This window comes from Panthera onca, chromosome D1 (genome assembly GCF_046562875.1).
Source record: "Panthera onca isolate mPanOnc1 chromosome D1, mPanOnc1 haplotype 2, whole genome shotgun sequence".
Classification (NCBI taxonomy): Eukaryota; Metazoa; Chordata; class Mammalia; order Carnivora; family Felidae; genus Panthera; species Panthera onca.
Genome location: NC_138348.1, coordinates 5,219,272 through 5,236,615, shown reverse-complemented (window position 1 = coordinate 5,236,615; position 17,344 = coordinate 5,219,272). Strand labels below are relative to the sequence as shown.

At 61.9% G+C, this 17,344-nt stretch overlaps 1 protein-coding gene across 4 annotated transcripts; it reads right to left on the bottom strand.

Annotated features, from left to right (window-relative positions):
* Positions 1-1,170: 1,170 nt before the first annotated feature.
* Positions 1,171-11,193, bottom strand: CLCF1 (cardiotrophin like cytokine factor 1). 4 transcript variants are annotated; one of them, XM_060607385.3, is made up of 4 exons: positions 9,679-9,762; positions 7,601-7,791; positions 4,426-4,592; positions 1,171-2,597 (listed from the first exon to the last, which is right to left on the bottom strand). In XM_060607385.3, exons 3-4 carry the CDS (start codon positions 4,576-4,578, stop codon positions 2,103-2,105), a joined length of 648 nt encoding a protein of 215 aa, XP_060463368.3. In that variant the 5' UTR covers positions 4,579-4,592; positions 7,601-7,791; positions 9,679-9,762; the 3' UTR covers positions 1,171-2,102. The 4 variants fall into 4 exon arrangements, with proteins under 4 accessions (XP_060463368.3, XP_060463366.3, XP_060463367.3 ...); XM_060607383.3 differs by lacking the exons at positions 7,601-7,791; positions 9,679-9,762 and adding an exon at positions 10,387-11,193; XM_060607384.3 differs by lacking the exon at positions 7,601-7,791 and having other exon boundaries at positions 9,679-9,815.
* Positions 11,194-17,344: the final 6,151 nt, after the last annotated feature.

The window sequence follows — 17,344 nt, the reverse complement described above, 5'->3', positions numbered from 1 at the left end:
CTCTGGGACATTCAGCAGGACCTGGCTCGCCCACAAGCAAGTCCAATAGCTCATGCACCTACACTCACGCACCTGTCAGTAGTTTCAGGTCAGCTGGTCTTCTCTTCCCAGAGAGATCGCAGGCTCCATAAGGGCAGGAGCCAAGGCGGGTCTCAGACTTCTGCTGGGTTTCCTACTCCAGTCGGCGCAGTGATGGGCAGATCTTTGCAAGGTTCGTCAACTGATTGACGTCACCATCATTTGTTACTTCCTGTGCTTAGGGCACTGTCTCGCGGAGGCCCTGGCGAAATACCTCTGTGTTACCTGGGAGCAGTTAGCCCCCTAGCTCACCCAGTGGCTCTTCACGAGAGTGTCAGTGCAGGCCAGTCTGTCACAAATAACTGGCGAGCAGATCACTATTCGCTGTGGCTGCGGCTGCGGCCGGGCACCTTACCTTTATTGTCTCTCTCATCCTTCAAACAGTCTTAGAAGGGTATTTAATTATCCCCATTTCACAGATGGGGAAATCGGAGAATAGAGAGCTTTAAGTAATTTGTCCAAGGTCACTCAGCTAGGAGGCCGTGAGGCTGGGCTTGGAGCTGAGGTCATCCCTGAATCACATCTGTACCATTCGCTTTGCAGACCAGTATGAGTTTTTCTCTTACCCACCCGCCCCCCCCCGCCCCACCTGCTGTCTTACACTGAAAACAGTCTACAAGAAGGAAGTAGGGTCACGCCTGACACTTGTGATGTGGCCACAGTCAGTCACGCTCCCTAGGAGATGAAGGGTATTGAGAAGGGAAGGGTCACTGCCGGGGGCCCCCGGGGGCCACCACAGGTGGGGGTCCCGGGGGAGGTGAGGGCTGACCGCACGTGGCTGACCAGAGGCGCAGTTGGACAGCTTTGCAGGGAGACAGACCTATGAGAACTTTAAAGTAATCCAGAGAGGGGAGGCGGGCTGAGCAAAGGCCAGGAGGGGGAAGACACGCGGCCAGACAAGATGTTGGAAGGACTAAAGGGACGCACCGTGGGTGGAGGAACAGAGTGTGCTGTGGGCACCACGCTCCGTGGACAGGGCAGAGCCTCTTCCCCAAGCTCTTTGCCTCTCCGAGCTCTGCCCTGGACTGCCAGGCTCCAAGCCATCAGGCACGCGGGGGCCCAGGAGGGGAAGCACCAGGCCAAGCAAAGAGATGAAGTCCTGGGGCAAGCATTTTATTTGTTAATACAAGAATAGAAATTCTGCAATAAATATCATCTAATAAATAACATCTCCAAATAAATAAATATTAATACAACAAACTTAGAGTCATGAGTGGGTGAGGCTGGGGGGCAGGGCCTGGGGGAGCTGCCCCCCGCACCCCGAAATGCTACTGCAATGTAAACTTTCAGGAAACCCTGTGGCTGTGGCTATGGTTGCCCTCCCCAGCCTGGGCAACCCACAGATACCCTGGAAAGGGGGTGGAGAGGAGGCACCATGATGCCGGCAAGAAGATGCAAGGCAAGGTCCTTTTGGCTGCCGTCCTGTGCCACCGACTGCCTTGGTGACCCGTGGGTCCGCTCTGTCCCTGCCCCTATGCTTTCAGCATGACCTCCAATGCAGATCCCACCTCTTCCGCTTTTAAATCCCGTTTCTTCCCGTTTGGACTTGCCACCGTGTGTGTGTGTTTCCTGAATTGGATGTACTGGGCTATTTGGGGATAGGGGAACAACGCCCATCCAAGGAGAGTGGGGCAGCCAAAGGGCTCCCCCCGCCCCAGAAAGGCACATGCTGCGGTGGCCCCCCTCCCTGCCTGCGGGCATGCTTCCTGGAAGTGCCGCGCGAGGGGCCTGTGGGCGCCGGCAAGCGCCGGGCAGGAAGCAGGAAGCTGTGGGAGCCTTCGCACCAACTTGAACCACTGCGGCCCCCGGGAGCGCTCCTCCCTGTGGAAGAGACCTGCAGGCCTTCGGAAAGCGGGGAGGGGATAGGCCCTGTGGATCATGCCCTCTTCCGAGTCCGGAGAGGGCCGGAGGCCCATGGCTTCTGTCTCCTGGCTCAACAGATGTTGGCATACGGGTTTCTCCCTCCCAGAGTGGGAGCAGGATTTGAGGGAGGAGAGGAGAGAGGAGGCGGTAAAGGTCAGAGATCAGAAGCCATGGGCTTCCAGGTGCAGGGTGACCGCCGCCGGCGGGGGCTGCGTCTTCTTCTTGAGCCGGTTGAAATCCTTGGCCGAGCGCCACAGCCAGGTCTGCAGCTCCTTCAGCAGCCAGAAGTCGTCCATCTTCTGGAGGAAGTCGCTGTGGGCAGGGCCGGGGGCCCGGGTGGGCTCGGTTCCGGGCAGAGGCTGGGGCAGCGGGTAGCCCAGAGCTGCCATGACACCCGCGATGCTGCCCAGCAGGCCCTGAAGGCTGGTGCAGAAGTGGGCCAGGCTGCGGCGCAGCTCGGCCGTGGCAGCCTGGCGGTCGAGGCCACGCAAGTAGCAGAGAAGGTGGCTATAGGCCTCATAGTTCTGGGTCAGCCGCAGTTTGTCATTGAGGCTCCGCCACACATCCAAGTTGACAGTGGCCCTGGGCAGGGTCTCTGCCCCCAGCCGAGGTGGGTTGAAGTCAGGCTCGTTGAAAGGGGGGCCCAGGTAGTTCAGCTGCGAAAAGGAGAGGGCGATGGAGGAGGAGGAGGAGGAGGGCCACCGGGAGATAACCTGCTCCCAAAGCTCCTATTTCCTGTGTCCCCTGACACTGGCCCCATCTCCTCGCTAGGCCTCTCTGTGCGAGGGCCTCCCCTAAGTTTCTCCAGGGATGTCATCTGCATGGAGGTGGCGGTTGAGGCAGTGGGGGTTGACGAGAGGTGTAGGAAGAGAAAAACACGCAGGAGATACTCGGGGAGGACGTGCCGATTGGCCGTGTGTGCAAGCCTTGGGAGCGTGCCCACCACGGGGCAGAGCAGAGAGGAAGAGGAGCCGGAAGGACCCAGGTGGCCAGGCCGCAGAGGTGGAAGGTGGACCAGAAGAGTGCAGAGCCAAGAAGAGGAGTTCGAGAAGGCAGGAGTGCTCGACAGTGTGGCTGCAAAACAGAGAGCAAGGGGAATGGGCCTTAGAAAATTCTGTTGGGTTTGGCGAAAAGGAGGTGCCTGCCGACCTTGGAGAGAGCCGTTTCAGTGGCCTGGAGGCCAGATTGCAGGGGGTTAAGGAGTGAGTGGGTGGAGAGGAAGCGGAGGCAGAGGGTGTAGACCACTCCTTCGAGAAATTTGGCAGGGAAGGCCAGGAGAGAAAAAGGGTCGGGAGCTAGAGGGGGTAGCAGAGTCAGGCAAAGGTTTTTGGCCAGGGAAGGGAAAAGCGGGTGGGAAGGCAGAGGGGCCCGTGGGAATCAGAGCTCCATTTGCCTCCCAACACGCTTGGTCCCACCAGCAGAAGGGCAGGGGGCAGATGGTACTCACTAAGCAGCAAGTCCCCCCAAGGAAGAGCTCCTAGGAGCAGGGCTGCAGAAGGAAGAAACTGAGGCAGTCTCAAGAGTTGGGCAGGAGGAAGGGTATAGGAGGCAGTCTAGGGAAGAGGACAGAGCTTTGCCAACCCTCAAGGGAGAGGCCTGGGGCCCAGGGAAAGGGCTGAGGGGGACGTTTCAGCTGGAGAGAAAGGGAGAAGAGAGGGGCGAGGCCTGGGATAGGCAAGGGCCCAGGGGGAGGTTCACACGCTGACAAGCACAGAGACAAACTAATTTCCTCGGTGTATCCTGGGGCTGGAGCCAGCTCCCCCGCCACCCTCCTCCCCTTTCTTTCCCTGGCTCCAGAGTAGGGTCTGGGATGTGGAAGAGGAACACGGGAAGAGGGGGCCGGTTCCCCATGGTCCTCGGCGACTCTGACCCTCTTTCCTTCTCTCCTGGGCTCTCTGAACACCTCTGGACTGCCCCCAAATCCTCATGGCACAACTTCCATCCACACCCTGAACCTCCTGCCACTACTGGCCTATCTTCCCCGCAGCCCCCTTCCCCCAAGTCCCCCCTAGGAGGCCCAGCTAGGATGGGAGAGGCAGACAGGAGGGAGGCCCATGGGTCCAGAGCAGCAGGGCCCCAGGTCTGGGGCAGAGGCGAGCTGGAACACAGGCATGGGAGGTGGGGCCCCTCCATCCCCACCCAGCCCCGCCCGTGCAAGAGACACCACAACACGGTGTAAACAGAAGAGACTTCCCCGGCCCCCAGGGGGAGGCGGGCGGCTGGGCCGGCAGCCAGTGGGGCAGTGGGCCAAGGCGGGTGCGAGGCCTGCCCACATGCCTAGTCCTGGGGCCAGGGATGGGAAGGAGGGGGGCACCTCAGAGGGAAGGGTAGGAGATAGGCCAGACATGGGGACCGTTTGGAACCAAAGGGCCCCCTGGTGACCACCGCTCACCGGGACCCCTCCACCGTTCTGTCTCTCTTCCACCCTCTTCTCTCCTCGTTCTTTGCCAGTTCCCAGACCTTTCAGCTGCCCTGGATACTCACGTAGGTCCCAGCCAAGCTGCGGAGTTGGTGTTCCAGGTAGCGGGTGAGGTCGTAGGTTTTCTGGATGGAGGGGCCAGGCCCTGGGTCCCCCGTGCGGTTGAGGGCTGGCACTGCCGGGAGGTGCCAGAGCACAGCACACAGGCAAGCTAGCATCCCCCACGAGTCCCCTGCGGGCAGGAGGGGCAAGAAACATGAGGGCGGGCCCAGGCCCCGTGGAGGATGCCCAGCTGGCAGCCCCTCAGGTGTCTGTCCCCACCTTGGGCCGGGCGCAGGGTTGGTGAGGGTGGGCCGCCAGATGGGAGGCAGGGGGGATGGAGGAGGGGAGCGTTCCTGGCCTGGGTGTGTGTGTGTGTGTGTGTGTGTGTGTGTGTGTGTGTGTGTATGGAGGCATGTATGTGTTTGAGGACGAGAACTTGGCCTCTGTGTGTGTATCTACCAGTATATATCGGAAAGCATATTTGTGTGTCAGCTAAGAAAGAGCCAGTATACGTATGCCGATGTGTATGTGTGTGTACGTGGAGGGACGGGGCCAGGCCTAGGGACTCTGAATCCAGACCCTCTGCAGTTTAGGGAGCCAAGGGGTGGGAAACAGCACGTGTCTCTCTGCCAGCTGCCAGCCCCGGGAAAGGCACGAGAGAGGCCGCCCTGAGATGAGTCCACACAGAGAGCCATAGGAGGCAAGGGGTAGGGTTAGATCACGCGGGTCAGGCTGAAGGACAGAGGGCTGGCTCATGCAGTCATGGTGGGTACATTCTTGAACGGGATTCCTGGGTGTGGAGCTGCGGGGTGGAGGTCTGCCCCATTCTTATCTAGGAGGTTGGATGGGGAAACGTTTGGCCTGAGTGAGGTCTTCTGATGAACCTACAGTAAAGAGGGTCGGGGTGGGGGATGTGAAAGAGAGAAAGAGGGGGAATATGATGTATCTGATGGGTTTGGCTTGTCAGCTGATGGTGCCGGAGAGTTTGGACATCCTGGGACACCAGAGGCCAGGGGCTGATAATGTGAAGATACCCATAGGCAGTTGGGAAACATGATTTTCCCAGCTTTTAGGTGTGGGCCAAGGTAAAGAGCACTAGGCCAGGAGTCAGTGGGCACCGGGACTGGGTAAAGGCAATTAGGGTTAGGATAGGGCAAGGCTATAATTGGTATGGGGCTAGGTTAGGTTTAAGGACTGGGTTACTTTTAAAGTTTCAGGTTAGTTTATTGGGATTTGGCTGACTGAGTGTGGTTGAGGTTTGAGTCCAGCTGGGGGATGTGGTGAGGTCTGGACAGGCACAGGGTTGGCTGGGGCTAAGGTTTATTAATGTGTTGATTTAGATGTCAGATGGGGTAATGCACGGCATGTCACTAAGAGTAGGGCTGGTTTGGGTTTTAAGCTTGGGTAGGTGTTGAGCTATGAGTCGTTTCTTCCACTTTCTATTTTCGACTTTCAAATTTTTATCATGACATATGTTGCTGTGATAGTTAGAAATGAGTTGGATACGGGTTTGACAGTTTGTACTGAGTTAGGGGGAGTTTGGAGTTAGTCATAACGCTGGGTCAAGGTTTTGGAGAGGGCTTAAGACTCAAACTGTACAGAATGCCTCTCACAGAGTGTAGGGGTCAGGTGGGGACTTCCGCAGCGGCCCAGGCCATCAGTCTAGACTCACTAAGATGCGTGGTGGCTGGCAACTTTACTGATAGAGCAGGGGAGTGGGTCGGGCGGGGGGAACACCAGTCTCAGAGACCCTGCTCTTAGGGACGAGGGACTTGGTCTGAGTGCATGGGTGCGTGCGTGCGTTAGGACAGAGCGCGGTGTCAGGCACATGACTGCTCCCCTGTCCTTGTCCGCATCTGCAGCCCCTGGCTTCCCTCCTGGTGCTTCTTTCCTCGTTCAGCCTTTTCCTGCTGACTCTGTGTTCCTTTCTATTTACTCTTCCTCATATTCCAAGACAACTCCAGGCCCTTCTCTGCACGAAGCCTGGGGCTACCCTCGGCCTGGATATCTGGCAGAGTCACCTCCAAGATCCTAAGGGTACAATATGGGGTGTTTTGGAGGTGGAGACCTGCCGAGGCGAGCGGCAGCCCTTCCAGGCTTGAGGTAGCTTTCGGGACTGAGCCTGGCCTCACTCACAGTTAGCAGCAATGCTGAGGGTCCCAGCTGAAGCCCACATTGGGAGCTGGGCTCACCTCTTTCCCCGACCTTGCTTTGGTCAGCCTTTCGGTCCATAGTTCTGGGACTGAGTTTTGCCTCTGCTGTGGTGGGGGGGGCGGGGGGGGGGCGGGGGGGGCACCGGGTCAGGAACCCAGCTCTGGGCCTTGTTTTCCCCTCCTCTTCTGGGCCCTGTGGCACATCCCTGGGGAGAACTGGCTCCCTACACAGGGACAGCAGGGGGAGAAGCCTTTGGATAAACAAGAACTAAGTCATCTGGGCAGAAAAACGGCTCATGAAATTAACCAGACGAGGCCGGTGTTTCCAGGAATATTTCAGTTCTGAGGTAACTGTGTCACTGCAGGCGGGGAAGGGGGGGCAGGGGAAGTTGCAGAAAGATCGGACTGACCGGCCCATGGAGAGACCCAGTAAGAAGGAAGGGGTCTCAGGTATCTAGAGGGAGAAGAGGCTAGGAAGGAGAAAGGAGACAGGGCTCTAGTCTCTGTTACGACGGCTTCCACTCTGGGCAAGATGTCCCCATATCTCAGGCGGCAAACTGATGGCCATCTGGGGCAGAGAACACCTGTGGCTTAGTTGTGAGCCCCGGAACTCAGTGAGGCTTGGGCTCACCTGCGTCCCTAGGAGGGAGCATTAGGTGGGCATCGTGGAGCCCTCTCCCATCCTTCTCTCCAGGCTCCTGGTGTGCAGGTGGACGGGCCCCCTCCCCCAGTCCCGGCCCCTAGCCCAGCCCCCCGCCCCAGCTCTGCCTCTGGCTGCTGCCCACTGTTGTTTACATCCCGGCTTCCCTTGTGTTTATAAATCCGGCTGAGCACGTGAGGAGCTAATGAGTGCAGCTCACAGCTCACGTTTCCTGCTGGAGCCCCCCGCCCCCCCATCTTGGCCCCCCGCCCCAGCGGCCCCTAATTCCATCCAGATCCCTGGGCCCTGGGAACCTAGGCCCCCCCTCATGAACACACACACACACACACACTCAGCCCACGCAAGCGCACGGCCACCCTGACACGGCTGCACGGGCAGGCATACCAGGGTCCACGTGTCCTTAGCCAGATGCCCCTCGATCCCTGGCCTGTGTCCTCCAGGCTGAACTCCTCCGGCAAGGGTCGGGGGCTCGGCAGGGCACACGTGCAGGGTGGCCAGGGTGAGTCAGACAATTGTCCAGGAGACTCTGCACCTGGGATGCCCTCAGGCCAGACCAGGGCCAGCTTCCTGGCGACCTTGGAGGGATGTGTTGAGGGGAATTGGGGGAAGGAAGTGGTTTAGGGGGTGGTGTGTCCGCAGTAGTGTGAGATCCAGGCACTGAGACTGTAGGCAACGACCCTCAGGGGCTCCTCCTGACCTGCCTCCTCAGGGAAAGGCCCACGGAAATAGCCCATCTTTCCTTGTCCTCCGGCTGGCTGCCCCTCCCTCCGTCTTCTCTCCCCTTCGTCCTCTCTTTGGTTCCCTGTGCCCCAGGCCACTGAGAAGTGGCTTAGTGAGCGAGTCCACATAGGCCCAGAAGTCCCGAGACCTAGCTTTGCCACAACCCATGACTGGGCTCGCAGGAGAGGGCTGTGCTGTGCACGCTAAGGTCCCTCTCAGCCCAACCGCGTGGGGTTCCACCTCTGCTGTCATCTTCAGCAGCCCCCTCCCTGCCCTTCTCTTCCAGCCTAAATGACAGAAGAAGAAACTGAGGCCCAGGGAAAGAAGCAGGCCAGTGGGCCAGCTGCCCTGCCTTGTGAAGTCAGTGCCGACAGAGGAGCTGGGCTGTCGCCGAGTGAGGGGGTTCTGGACCGGACTCCAAGAGGACCCCAGTTGTTCCCAAGGGGCGCAGGATGAAGCCAGGGGAGCTAGGCGAGGCAGCCGGCGGAGAGCCAGGCAGGGGGACCCAGTGAAGGAAACGGTCCCGGCCGGCGTGTGGGTTGAAAGGGTGTTGTTATTCAGAGGCGTGGGAGGGGCTGGGAGGGAGCGGGCAGGAGCCAGGGTGTGAATAGGCAGGTGGGATTGTGGGGAGGAATGTGAAGTGTCACCAATAAAGTAGCTGGTGTGGCTGGGTGGTGTGCACAAGTGTGAACGGGGCAGGAGTGCAGGGCTCCGTGGAGGGGAGAGGGAGCCATTAGACCAGTCTGGAAGAGAGACGGGGGGTGGGGGGCTGCTAGGTGACAGTTGCTGCCATCTGCCTGTTTCCTCCTCAGGTTGAGTGCGGGGCTCAGGGCAGTGAGGGTGCCGGAGCCAAACTGCGGGGTGGGGGGTGTCCGGTCTCTCAGAGGAATGCATCCCTGTGTCCCCAGGGAAGGGCAGTGTGTGCTCCAAGCCCGAAAGGGGGTCTGTGGGGATTGTGAAAGCCGGGAGATGTCAGCTGGTCAAGGTCAGGATCAGAGAGTGCCTGACAGAGGTGTGGGTCCGGCGTCCTCACCCACAACCTTTCTCCAAGGCTGGGGACTTCCAGCTTCCCCTCCCGTCCCCGGCAGCTCCCCTCCTACCCCAGCGGGGAGGGCCGGGCCGGGCACCGGACGAAACCGGGACGGGGTCCTCTGGGACTGGGGGTCTGGGGGGAGGGCTTCTGGAGCGCCGTGTGGAGTAACTGGGAAGGAAGGTGGAAAGAGATGGGGCTCTGGCGAGGCGGGGGGGAACCCGGGGTTCCCCCCGAGGGGCTCGGCCTGAGAACTCGGCGGCGGCGGCCGCTCGCTGGCCCTCCCCCTCGGCGGTGACCTCTCGCTCCCGGCCCCCTCCCCGCGGCGGCGGCGCCTTCCCCCTGTGTGGCCTCGGCGCCCCCGGCCCCGCCCCCGGCCCGCTCCCGCCCGGTCGCTCCCTTCCCGGCGGCGGGGGCGGGGGCGGGGTCCGGGGCGCCGGGCTTCGGGCTCGGCCGGGCCGCTGCCCTTTCCCGCGCGTCAACTCCCCGCCCTGCCCGTCCGCCCTCCCGCGGGCCGCCGGGGCCGAGCGGCCGCCGCCGCCGCCGCTCCCCGGCCGGTGATGGGCTTTCTCCTGCCCGGTCCGGCCGGGCTGCGCCCGTCCCCCGCACTAATCACTCCCAGGCCACGGCGGGCCGGGCCGGGGTGGGGGGGGGGGGGTGGGGGGGCTCGCTGCCTCCGCCGCCGCCGCCCGCCCCGCCGCCCGGGCCCTACCTGCCGCCGGCTCCCCGGCCGCGGGCAGCATGGTGGGCTCCGGCCGCGCAGCGCGCAGCGAGGAAGCCGCGAGTCCCGCAGCCCGGCCCGGCCCAACCAGGCTCGGCTCTGCCCTCCTCCCTCCTCTCTCCTCTCGCCCGCCCTCCTTCCCGCCCTCCCCTCCCCGGCGGGCTGGGGAGGGAGCGCGGCGGGCCCGAGGTGTCGGCCTCCCCTCGCCTCCCGCCGGCCCGGGCTCGGGCTCCCCGCCCTTCTCCCCTCTTCCTCCCCGGCCCCCTCCTCCCCGCGCGCCGCGTCTCCCTCCCGCAGCCCCGCTCCCCGCCTGGGACTCGCTCTCCCCGACTTTTCGCGCGGGGCTCTTTCCGCCGAGATTCCCGGCACCCCGCCTCGCTGGGGCTCCAGGTTGCCGGCTCCCGGGGTCAGCGGGTCGCGCGGGCTCCCGCCGCGCTCCCGGCCACCTCCTGGCCCCGGCGAGCGGACTTCAGGAATGCCGCGTCCCCGCCCGGCCCCTCTCGAGGGCGCCCGGCCGTGCCTCTCCCCCCCCCCACACACACCCCCCCTCCCCCCCCCAGCCCGAGCCCTGCTGGCGGGGGTAGCTGCCGGCTCCCCCGCCCGGCCCCGGCTCGGGGCTCCCGGGGGGAAGCACGGGAACCGGATCTCGCGGCTCCCGGGCGGGGGCGGGGGCCGGGGCCTCGGACGCCAGGCTCCTACCTGCTCGGAGGTCCATGGGGCTGGGGGCCGGGCCGGCCGGGCGCGGCTCCTCTCCCGGAGGCTGGCGGAGTGGGAGGGCGAGCCGCGGCTCCGGCGAAGCTTTAATAATCCCATCCGCCAGGCCCACTCGCAGGTTTTTTTCGCTCGGTTTCGGATTTTTTTTTTTTTCGGTGTGGGACATTCTGCAAACTTTTTTTTTTTTTTTCTGACGTGTAAAGCTGTAACCACAAATTGTAGCGGCCCTCCCCGGGGTGGGGGAAGGAGGGGGGAGGAGGGAAGGGAGGGCTTCTGGGGCTCCTCTCCCTCCCACAACACCGAGGGGGGGTGAGGTGAGGCGAGGCTGCGGCGGTACCACCCTGGGCCTCCTGGGGGAGGGGGCGGGGAGGGCATCAGTCCGCCGGCAGACTCCCCGAGCCGGGGGGAGCGGGCCGCCCTCTCCTTTTCTTCTCCGGCGGCGTCGACCTGGGGTGCGGGGTCCCTGCTCTCACCCTACCTCGGACTCCTCATCTCTAACCTTCCCTCTCCTCCCCCTCCCCCTGAGTAAATGCAATGACACATTCTCCCAAATGCCAGCGAGCTGGCCTCGTAGCAAGTGATGGTGTTTTTCCTGCTGCCCTTTGTCTGGGCTGACCGCCCCCCTGGCCTATTGTCCCGCCGCCAGTCCCATTTCCAAAAGCTGGGGCTGAGTGAGGCGCTGGGGTTGGGGCAGGTGACTAACGGCCTCACAATGCCCCCCGGGGCGGGGGGAGGGAGAGGGCACCCCGGGCCCACTGCCCAGCTCGGAGGAGAGTAGAGGGCCCTTGGCCGAGGGTTTTTCTCTCAGGTTCACTAGGTTCTTCGTTCTTCCCAGCGGCCGGGAGAGCGCACAGGGGTGGGGGAATTGTAGTTCATTAATCAGCACGAGGCACCGGACCAGTTTCAACACCAGAGGCTGCATGGGTGACTCAGCGGGAATGCTCCCATTCAAGGCGATGGACAGACCCAGAGTCCCCATTTGTGAAACGCTTCCCCATAAAGACTTTTGGCTTTCTCTCGCCTTCGGGGTTTGGGGTTGTTGGTGTTGTGGAGTGCGCTCCCTCCTTCCTTCCCCAGGCCTGGGTTGGGACTTGCTTTGTGGGATACCTGGGGGACCCTTAAGCCTAGACCCTCTCAGGAGGGTCTCCTTCCTGCCCCCTTCCTCCCCCCGCCCCCCTCCCCCGACGGAGAGCTGCCAGGGAGAGTGCAGAGGAAACAGCTCTCCCCGTCTGGGGCTTCCAGACATCTCCTTTTGGTGACTTCTTGGGGGACAGTCATTTGGTCCCCAAGGCTTGAGTACTCTAGATCCAGACCACCAATTAAACCATTTGGTAATAAGTTGCTTCTGTCCTTTATTTGTTTTCTCAAAGTGGGAGAGGTGGTGGTGGGCCAACCCTGGAAGGTGATTCCTCCCCGCGCCCCCCAACAGCATCAGATTCTTCAGTCCACGACTCCTGCCCCGTGTCTGTGTCCCTGAAGAAAAGAGGGTGCCCCGCCAGCCCTGCCACAGCCCCTCCAGCCTGCGGGTCAGAGCAGGCGGCATGGTCAGGACCAGCGCTAGGTTCCCAGGGCAGCTCTTCCCTTTTCTGCACTGTGTGGACTGAGGTGGGGGGGTGGGGGGGTGGGGAAGAAGTTTGTTTTCAATTACCTCACTGGAGTGGGACAGACTTTGTTGTTGGGGTTTTTTTTTTTTTTTTTCCTCCTTTCTTTTTTCTTTCTAAACAAGGAGAAAAAGAGCTGGGAAAGGGGAGCTGGCTGGGGGTTGGGGGCAGGGGGCTTTCCGGGGCATCAGTAGCAGCTTTAAGGAAACCTGTCTTGGGGGGGTGTCCTTCTGAAAAGTGCTCAGGGCCTCCCTCTTCCCCCCACCCTCCCCCCCACCTCAGCCAGAACTCTGCAGTTTCAATGACATTCTTGGCGGGTGAGCCCTGAGATCTTTTGATGCCCATGCCAAGGTCAAGAAGGCAGATGTCCAGTGGGTGACTGGCACTGAGGCCAGCCATGAGGTCCTCAAGCAGCCTCCCTTTCAGAAGGAGGGAGCCACGAACGGTGGGGAAGTGGGGCGTGCAATTCGTCCTCCCCTCGTTTGTAGCCTGCTCCTTGTGGAGAGTGTCTGCACAGACAATGTGGTTTGGATTTGGCTGAGCCCCCTCAGCACCTTATAAAGCACCTTGCTGAGTCAGGGAGAAAGCAGCCCCCACTGGGGAGAGGAGGAGGGGGCCGGGAGAGAAAGGGAAAAGAGGGAGAGGGGAGCTGAAGGAGGGAGGTGGGGGGCTGAGAGAAGGGAAGGGCAGAAAAGTAAATGGGTGGGAGTAGGAAGGAGGGAGGAGGCAGGAGCCCAGGGAGGAAGAGGAACAGACTGCAGTGGAAGGGGAGCACCCCCCCATCCCACCACACGCCCAGCAAATACTCGCCTCGGGAGGCCAGAAAACATTGCTCTGCAGTAGCTGAGGGCCTGTGGCCCTGAAATGGGGACCCAGGCCAAGGGGGGGCAGGGACAACTGGCTTTACACACAGCCACCCCCCCACACCCACCCAGCTTGTTATGGTGACACCGCACGCTGGAGAAGTCGCCTTCTCCCTCTGCCTCTTGTCTAGACTTGCATCCCTGCCCTCTCCCCTCAACCAGGGGGTGGCCAAGCCCCCCCCCCCCCCATCTTCCCCACTGCCAAGGGGAAAATCAGCTCCATCTCCAAGCTGCCAGTGCCCCTCTGCCGTGTCTGGGCAAAGGCAGGAGGCTGGGAGCTGCCAGGTGGGTTGGGGTGGGGGCTGGAATAAAGACCTTGCCTTTCTGCTGCCAAATCCTAAATAGGGTGGGCTGTGGGAATTGGGGGAGAGAAGGAAGAAAGGAGAGGCAGAGCGTGATAGCTCCCCCTCCAGGATTTCTGTGGCGTGGGGGCACAGGGGGCTGCCCTCTGATTTCCAGTTGGGGCTGTCAACTTCCCACTCCCCTGTGGCTCTCAGACGGGATTCTTGTTCTGGGATTGCCGGTGAGGGCAGGGCAGAGGTTACAGGAGACTCCTGCCCCCTGAGCCCCAGAGCCATCTGTCTTGGTACATGGTGTGCAAGAAGTTTCCGAAACCCTGCTGGGTGCTAGGCGCTACGGAGACAGAAGAGGGAAGGAAAACCCACCGCTGCCTTTGAGAATTTCATGGTCTGGTGACAAGGGGCACTCATTTACACTGAGAGATCGGAGGATGGAAAGGGCAGGAGAGCTCTGGGAGGAGGTGGAGCTTCAGGGTGGGAAATACAGCTGGAGCCACAGGAAGATGCACCGAGGGAGCACTGGCCCTGGCCCACGGGGCTCCCTGCTCTGCGGAGAGTCAAGCTGGGAGTCAGGACGAGGGGCTTCCAACTGGCCAGCGGCATGGCCTCTCGTGGAATGGGGTATGACCCCTTGTGCCCTCCTCCCCAACAGGATGGTGGGAGATCGGGGAGCTCATGAGGAGGACACTGCTTTGCTGCCTCTCTGGCCTTCCAGTCTCCAGGCCTTATCCACAGGGAGTGGCAGGCCAGACCCCAAGGGATGTGGCTGGGAGGGGGGCGGGTCTGGCACCGGGCGACGCTTCAGCTGCCCTCCAAGGGGGTGGGGTGAGTCAGTTTGGGCTCAGGGACAGGCTAGACCTCTCCCTCTCACCTTCCCTCCCTACTCCCATAGCTGGTACCCCCAGGAAAGGCATTCCAGAAGCCCCCCAAATCCCGTGTCCCACACAGCTGCAGAAAATTGGCACTGAAGGGGTCCTGGGCCCCGAGGATGTCGTGGATTCCCGAACTAGGGAAGCCTCTGATCCAGTCCCCTCCTGATGGGTCGGCAGGAATGAGAGTGTTGGCGAAGCCCACAGAGGTAAGTGAGGACACTCACTGATTCATTCATGTGTTGACCAGACGTGTCCTGAGTACACAGACAGGAGCCCCACGGGGCCACGGGGATGAGGGGTGGAGGCTGACCTGTGTGCTGGCAGGAGAGGCAGGGGCCTGCCAGTGCCTGCTGCAATGCCTGGCATTTCTTGGTGACACTTTTACTCCTTTTAGGACTCTAAGGCTTAACTAATGACAATAGTTTAAACATACTGAGCTCTCACCACGTGTTGGGTCCTGTGCTAAGGTTTTTCGTGGACGAGACCGTTTGATTCTTGCTGTAACCCCAGAAAACAGGAGCTGTGATTTACCCATTTTGTATGTGAGGTCCCTGAGGCTTGGAAAGATGAAGTCACTTGTCTCAGGTCACACAAGTGGCGGAACCAGGACTGGAACCCAGCACTGTCTGCCCTTTGAATTACACCATTCAGATGCCAACATGGGGCACGCGAGAGGGGAAGGGGCTGGGTGCTGGGAGCGGGCTCCAGAGGCACCAGGACTAGCCAGCGCCCCCTGGCTATGAGGTTATCTAAGCTGGGGCCAGCCTGCCGCTGCGGGACACTAAGATGTCCCTTTGGACAGAAAGAGCATCTCCCTGTGCCTGGAGCGGGGGACCTGGGCCCTCCTGCTCTCTGCCCACTGCTGACGTGGACTGTGTGGCACGTGGGGGCAGGCACCCGACCTGGACCCTCCCGGGCTGGCGAGAGTCAGCCCCCTGAAGAGCGCTCCAGTCCCCTCAGCTAGAATTGTAGATTCCAGGAGCGGGCGAGTGGGTTTGAATCACGGGATGAGGACCGAACTGCGTGTTGGGTCCCCACCCACCCACAGCCAGGGAGAGGGCTTCCCCGGGCTTCCGAGGGCCCTACTATTTAGCCTGCAAAGTGAGGGCCGGGTAGGCTCAGAGGCTCTGCCTGGGCTGCCGGGGGCTCCCCCGGATCCGCATCCCTGACGGGAGGCCTCCTCTCCATCACCTCGCGCACGCGCCACTGGCTGCAGGCCTGGGGGCCACCAGCAGGGCTGTGCACTTTCCCTTTCCCTCCAGCGGGCACGAGCCCAGAGGGCCCTGCCTCACCCTGCGCTGGCGGTGATGTCAGCGGAAACCCCAGGGTGCTGAGGACCTCCTCCTACCTCAGCCACGGCCCTACCCTGCCCTGCATCCTGCACCTACACCTGGACGGGCTCAGCCTCCCAGAGGACACCGCGCCCACCTGCCCCCCGCCTCCCCGTGAAGCTGAGGGGAACCGGGCCCTGCTGCCTGCCTCTCCCCTGCCCGACCTAGGCTTCGTCTCCCCATCTGCAAGGATGTCTGGGTGATGAGTGGGTACCGGAAGGCAGGGGCAAAAGGGGTAGCCCCAGATGCTCAACTCCTCCCCTGCCTGCCAGGAGCTTTCCCCGCCATCCTCCCAGGATGTTCCATTGCCCTGGCCAACCCATGCCTCGGGCTCCGTGACTCCGTCTCCCCTGGCAGAGGAGTGGGGTTACCTCTCCCTGGGCTGGAAGATCCTTATCCTGCCCTGCTGAGTCACTGCCGGCTCCTCCCGCTCTGTCCCCTCCCTCCCTACCGGCCTCCCTCCTTCAGACTTCTCCGGCTTTCTCCAGACTGTCTGGGTTCCTCAGGGGCCCCAGGGGTCAGAGGACAGACGGCATCTCCCTGAGATGACTTGGAGTCCCACCCCGAGTGACCGCCACCCCAGCACTGTTGGGACAGTGACAAGGAGTAAGGGCGTCGCTAGCTGTGTGACCTTGGGCAAGTCACTTGGTGCTTCTACACCTCACTTTTCTCCTGCACGGAACAGGGATGATGATAATGGTACCTTCCTCGGAGTAAAAGGACGATTGAGCTAATACGAGTCAAATCTCTGGCACTCAGCACTCGATAACGTTGCGTATTATTGTTACCTGCCCCGTCGGGCCCTATCCTCCTGTCTCGGCTAATGACGCCACCTCCCCCTTTCCAGTCCCCATGCCCACATGTCTGCACCTTTTCTGTTCTTTAGACCCTGCTTTCCTCCTGCAGCCTGTCCCCACAACCCCAACGGGATCTGACCGTGTGACGCTGGGCGTAGACCACAGGACACAGATACGAGACTGGAGAGTTGGGCCGTCGGTCGTTCAACCCTCCTCCCACGACGACCAGTTCGGAGCATTGGACTTTGCAACCCCGGGGGGGGTGGGCTGCATGTATTGAGGGAGAGACAGAGGGGGAAGGGTGGACACTCAGGGCACAGGGGGCTCTGAGTGGAGTCAAGGGGTCCGGGCTGTACTGGGCGCAACTCCGTCCGGGCTTCCAGGCCATCTGTCTGCAACACTCGAGTGGTGGTTGGGTCTGTGAGGAGTTCACCCCTCCCCAGCCCCCACAGGCACCTCTCAGAGGTCCCGTCCTTCCCACCAGAGCACCCTGAGCACTCGCCAGCCGCTGCGAAATGCGTGAAGTGACAGAGGGCTCGAGAACTCAAGGCGCACAAAGGGCTGTGGTGCAGAGGAAGGAGAGGGCAGGCAGGGCTTGGAAAGGGGCCGAGGAGGGTCTGGGTGGCAAAGAGGGGAAGCCCACACCTGGCCTGGAAGCCGTGCCTGGGGCTCGGGAGGAGCTGGCACTCAGGCCGGTGGGGCGCAGCCCCCCAACAAACATTCGGGAAGCACCCCCCACATGTGCCCCGAGGAACAGCGTGGACATAGAGAGACCCACACCCTGCCCACCAGGGGCTCCGGGGCTGCTGGGACGGAGGGCCAGATGGCTCCAGAGTCGCCGGGGCCCTGCTCTTAATTAGTGGCCCCCCCCTGCCCGACCCCGGGTGCCTGAAGTCTCCCCGCGCTCCCCCTGCCCTCTGGTGACCCCATCTCGGCCAGGGAGGACGGCTTCTCCGCCCCCTTCTCCCTGGGTGCGTAGCACCGCGTTGGGCACCCAGCTGGCACCCACAGGCGCTCGCCCAGGGCAGAGCAGCCTGGTCTCTGTTCTGGAAGCCAGGGCTGTACGCGGTGTCTGTCTCCCTCTACTGGTCCCTTAAGGGACAGCCTGGCCAGGACGCTTGGCACAGAGCTGGTGGTGTCCAGGTCTCCCAGGCAGTGGATGGGGAGCATGGGGAGGCGG

Bases quoted from the DNA above. Each gene is read 5' to 3' on its own strand.
- CLCF1 (XM_060607383.3), bottom strand. From the start codon at position 10,567: ATGTCCCACACCGAAAAAAAAAAAAATCCGAAACCGAGCGAAAAAAAC. The intron at 4,593-10,386 runs GTAGGAGCCTGG...TCCTGCCCGCAG, and splicing joins CCCCATGGACCTCCGAGCAG to GGGACTCGTGGGGGATGCTA. The intron at 2,598-4,425 runs GTGAGTATCCAG...TCCTTTTCGCAG, and splicing joins GCAGCTTGGCTGGGACCTAC to CTGAACTACCTGGGCCCCCC.